At 40.0% G+C, this 4533-nt stretch overlaps 1 protein-coding gene across 1 annotated transcript; it reads left to right on the top strand.

The window, feature by feature from the left end:
• Positions 1–534: 534 nt before the first annotated feature.
• On the top strand, positions 535–4185 carry LOC102628531 (cucumisin-like). The gene is made up of 10 exons (XM_006477298.3): positions 535–671; positions 776–864; positions 1214–1311; positions 1401–1541; positions 1639–1738; positions 1865–2378; positions 2475–2797; positions 2904–3015; positions 3110–3323; positions 3417–4185. Exons 1-10 carry the CDS (start codon positions 588–590, stop codon positions 4043–4045), a joined length of 2304 nt encoding a protein of 767 aa, XP_006477361.2. The 5' UTR covers positions 535–587; the 3' UTR covers positions 4046–4185.
• The last annotated feature ends 348 nt before the right edge of the window (positions 4186–4533 follow it).

Below are 4533 nucleotides of genomic sequence, written 5' to 3'. Positions count from 1 at the left end.
GACACACTTATAATTATTTGTCTTAAGAATATTTGTTATTAGAGTCTTTCTGCTGAGTTACCCTAAAATTGAATTATCGTATTTCATTAATATTAACGGACCAACAAAGAAGTTTGTACGAGACTGGGAGAATGAGAGATTAGAGAATAACATCACCATCATCATCGTCATCATCATTATAATAATAATAATAATAATAATAATAATTAAAAAAAAAGAGAAGAAGTTGACTTGCTTGAAAAACACCGGGCAATGCACATTCTAATGTTACATATCATGGCAAGAGTTAGAAAATTAAACTGACGGCTAAAACAAGAGTGGCCTCAATTGCACGTCATTTGGAGTTGTAGTAATATGAGCATAAATGCATGCCAATTCCCTACATTTATAATAAAAGCTTGTAAGTTGTCGAAGATATAAAAACTGCGAGGCAAACAACAGGACGGCATGGTGACAGAGGAGCACTACATGTGTACAAGAGAATTTGCGGACATAACAATCATCAAATGTGCTTATAAATACCTTGGATTAATGTTGTTGCCGAATCATCAAGTCACGCAATTTGGCCGAGACCAGGTTTGGCTTCAATGGCCGACTCTAAGTTGCATTCTCTTTTCTACACGTTGTTGCTTGCAGCATTTGTCTTGAACTGCCATGGCGAAGAGAGGAAGGTACTGTGGCTTCCATGTTTGCTTGTGGATGTGCATTAGTTCTTACTTCTTTGGATACTTTATGTTGGTTGAAGCTAAAGAGATGTGTGTGTGTGTGTTTTTAGGTTCATATTGTGTACATGGGACAGCGGCCTCAAGGGGACTTCCCTGTTGCATCGACACACCATTCCATGCTACAAAATGTTCTCGGAAGGTTATTAACAAGCCCAGCAACTAGTAATTGATTCTACATCTATTAAATGTAACAAAAATTCAATTCACTACTAGGTGTAAGAAACTAAACACTACTAGCCGTGATCACGCTAACAGTTTCCAAAACTAGCAAGTAACTTGAGAGAGAAGCAAAAGTACTGTTAATTAATAGTGACCTATGGATCTCAACAGACATATCAATGATGAAGAAATATGTAGAATCATTGGATTGATCAGTAACTTAGCTGTAACTATTATTTAATTGGACATCGTTATTTAAAAATGCAGTTGAAACTATATCATTTTCCCTCCAAAATAGCTAAATAACATTTAAATTCCTGCAATTGCAGTACTTTATCAGCCAAAGAGTCTCTAGTCTACAGCTACGGAAGGAGTTTCAATGGATTCGCGGCCAAATTAACAGATGAAGAAGTTGCAAGGTTTTCGGGTGAGTTTTTTACCCAAGTACTGTTGCTAGCAAATATAATGTTATACAACCTGTGCCATACTAAAAGAATACAATTAAAATGGCTGCAGAAACGGAAGGTGTAATTTCAGTGATTCCAAATCATAAATTAAAGATTCACACTACAAGGTCATGGGACTTTATGGGTTTCTCCAAAGGCAAACTTTCATCTTCTCAAGAAGGAAGTGTCATTATCGGTCTTCTGGACACAGGTCATTGTGTTAAAGACTCAAAACTCTCATCAATTTCTTATGCAGGTTAGCCAAGATGATGCTCTAAACTGAGGCTTTAAATTTCTTTCTTCTATAGGAATTTGGCCTGAATCTGCGAGCTTTAACGACAGAGGACTCAGTCCACCACCGGCTAAATGGAAAGGAATATGTACAGGTGCCAACTTCACCTGCAACAAGTAAGTTCTCTTCCTCTCCCAGTTACTTGTAGAATAAGTTTAATCACTGTAAATTAAGTGGGAGAACAGAACTCGTAGAATTGCATTGATCAGTCAGCGATTAATGAAATATATTTGACATCACAGCAAGATCATTGGAGCTCGTTACTACAACAGTGAAAATATCTATGAAGTCACTGATTTCCATTCCCCAAGAGATTCGGAGGGACATGGAACACATACTTCCTCAACTGCAGCTGGACGGGAGGTACCTCATGCAAGCTACTATGGACTAGCCGAAGGAACTGCACGAGGTGGAGTGCCAAATGCAAGGATTGCCATGTACAAGGTTTGCTGGTCAGATGGATGCGCCACAGCAGATATCCTGGCAGCATTTGACGATGCAATAGCAGATGGAGTCGATATTATATCGGTGTCCCTTGGGAGTGATTTTCCATTTGAATATTTTGAAGACCCCATTGCCATTGGTTCTTTCCACGCCATGAAATATGGTATTTTGACCTCAAATTCTGCTGGAAATTCCGGGCCTGATCCTTATTCAGTTTCCAATATTGCCCCCTGGACGCTGACAGTTGCAGCTAGTAGCATTGATAGAAAATTTGTTGCCCAAGCGGTGCTTGGCAATGGAATAACTTACCCTGTGAGTGAAATGTGTTGCCTACTTCTGTACACTACATAGCTTTTCCCTCAAATTTATGTATCTTAATGCCATTTGCACTTTATCTATGATTCGAAGGGACTTTCCATCAATAGTTTTGATCTCAATGGAATCTCATATCCGTTGATCTGGGGAGGAGATGCAGCAAACTATTCTGCTGGAGCTAACCCAGATATTGCAAGATTTTGCGCTGCTGATGCCTTGAACTCTTACAAAGTGGAAGGAAAGATTGTTTTTTGTGAAAGTTTGTTGGATGGTTCAGACATTCTGGCGGTTAATGGTTTGGGTACCATAATGGCCGATTCAGTATTTACTGACTTGGCATTCAGTTACCCATTACCAGCGACACTAATCAGCAAAGAAAATGGCCAGGATATTTTGGACTACATCAGATCAACAGAGTAAGCAGTCCCGCACAGTCATTCTCTCTAACAAGTAACGTGGATCATAACTTGCTTAAAATTCATATTGTTTGCTATCTTAACAAGAATAAGTGTACTTTTCCAGATATCCAATTGCAACTATTATGTTTGGCGAGACTTGGAAGGATGCCATGGCACCTAAAGTTGTATCTTTTTCTTCAAGAGGACCCAACCCCATCACTGTAGACATTCTCAAGGTGTTAACAGAATGAAAGGCTTCAATTCAAAGCATTGGTTTATATTAAATTGTTTCAAATCATGTACTGAAATCTTTAGATCGATAATGTACAGCCGGACATTACTGCACCTGGAGTGGACATTCTTGCATCTTGGTCTCCTGTCGCACCGCCTTCCCTCGACCCGGAAGATACCAGGAGTGTCAGTTTCAACATAATCTCTGGCACATCCATGTCTTGCCCGCACGCTAGCGGTTCTGCTGCCTATGTCAAGGCTGCTCATCCCAACTGGTCGCCCTCTTCCATCAAATCTGCCCTCATGACCACGGGTTAGCAAATTCATTTGTTCATGCATGAGTAGCATTTCCATAGACTTCAAATAACTCTGCCAATGATAATGTTGCCTCATTGTCTATGAACAGCTTATGTCATGGACTCGAGGAAGCAAGAAGACCTTGAATTTGCTTATGGGTCAGGCCACATCAACCCAGCCCAAGCAATAGACCCAGGGCTTGTCTATGATGCGACTGAGGTTGATTACGTTAACTTCCTCTGCAAGCAAGGTTACAACACCACCATCATAAGACAAATCACCGGTGATAACAGCAGTGTCTGCAACAGCACAGAGCCCGGAAGAGCCTGGGATCTCAATTACCCTTCATTCTCTCTAGCTATCGAAGATGGGCAGCCAATTTATGGGGTCTTTACCAGGACGGTTACCAATGTTGGCTCACCAAACTCAACCTACACTGTCAGACCATACATGCCTGCTTCTGTTAGCGTTGATGTCGAGCCACAATCTCTGTCATTCTCCGCAGTTGGGGAGCAGAAGTCGTTTACAGTGAAGGTCACCGGTCCAAAGATCGCACAGCAGCCAATTATGTCCGGTGCAATCGTTTGGGAAGATGGAGTTCATCAAGTAAGAAGCCCAGTTGTGATATACAACATTCTTCCTGGTGCGGTCCACTCTTCCGACTCAATGCCCCAGAAGAACCAGAAATTCAAGGGTCCTTCCATGTACACCAAGAACGGAATCCTTGGACGTCATTAAATCCCATTCAAGATGCCTACATTGAGGTTTCTTTGCTTTGAGATTGGATGCAACTTTTTTACAGTCTATTCAACAAGAAAATAAATCTTGAATAATACTATCGTTGCTTTGGCATTTCTCTTTTTAAGAAGCAGAGACAACTGAGTGTGTGCTGTGAGTTGTTCCTCGGGTTTTTTTTTTTCCTCGCCCATTTTGTCGTTATTTCATCTATAATTAATCCAAGAGCATCAATACTAGCATTGTAATATCCCAATCCCACGTCGCTAACAAGAGAATTCTCAAAGTGATTTAAAGTCATGACTCTCTTCTTGACTAAACTTTTTATGTTACTACGTCCAATAACAAAATATTGTGAATTTCTTTTCAAGGACACAAGGTTCTGGATTGCAAAACCTAATGACAAAATCATTATGACTTCACTCATTATGAGCTTTATCATACTTAGTTCATGGTTCTTTGTAATTATTATTATGTATTTTTTATGTATA

This window comes from Citrus sinensis, chromosome 3, assembly GCF_022201045.2.
Source record: "Citrus sinensis cultivar Valencia sweet orange chromosome 3, DVS_A1.0, whole genome shotgun sequence".
Classification (NCBI taxonomy): domain Eukaryota; kingdom Viridiplantae; phylum Streptophyta; class Magnoliopsida; order Sapindales; family Rutaceae; genus Citrus; species Citrus sinensis.
This window is presented reverse-complemented; position numbering and strand designations above follow the sequence as displayed.

Bases quoted from the DNA above. Each gene is read 5' to 3' on its own strand.
- LOC102628531 (XM_006477298.3), top strand. From the start codon at position 588: ATGGCCGACTCTAAGTTGCATTCTCTTTTCTACACGTTGTTGCTTGCA. The intron at 2,798-2,903 runs GTAAGCAGTCCC...GTACTTTTCCAG, and splicing joins GACTACATCAGATCAACAGA to ATATCCAATTGCAACTATTA. The intron at 3,016-3,109 runs GTGTTAACAGAA...GATAATGTACAG, and splicing joins TCACTGTAGACATTCTCAAG to CCGGACATTACTGCACCTGG.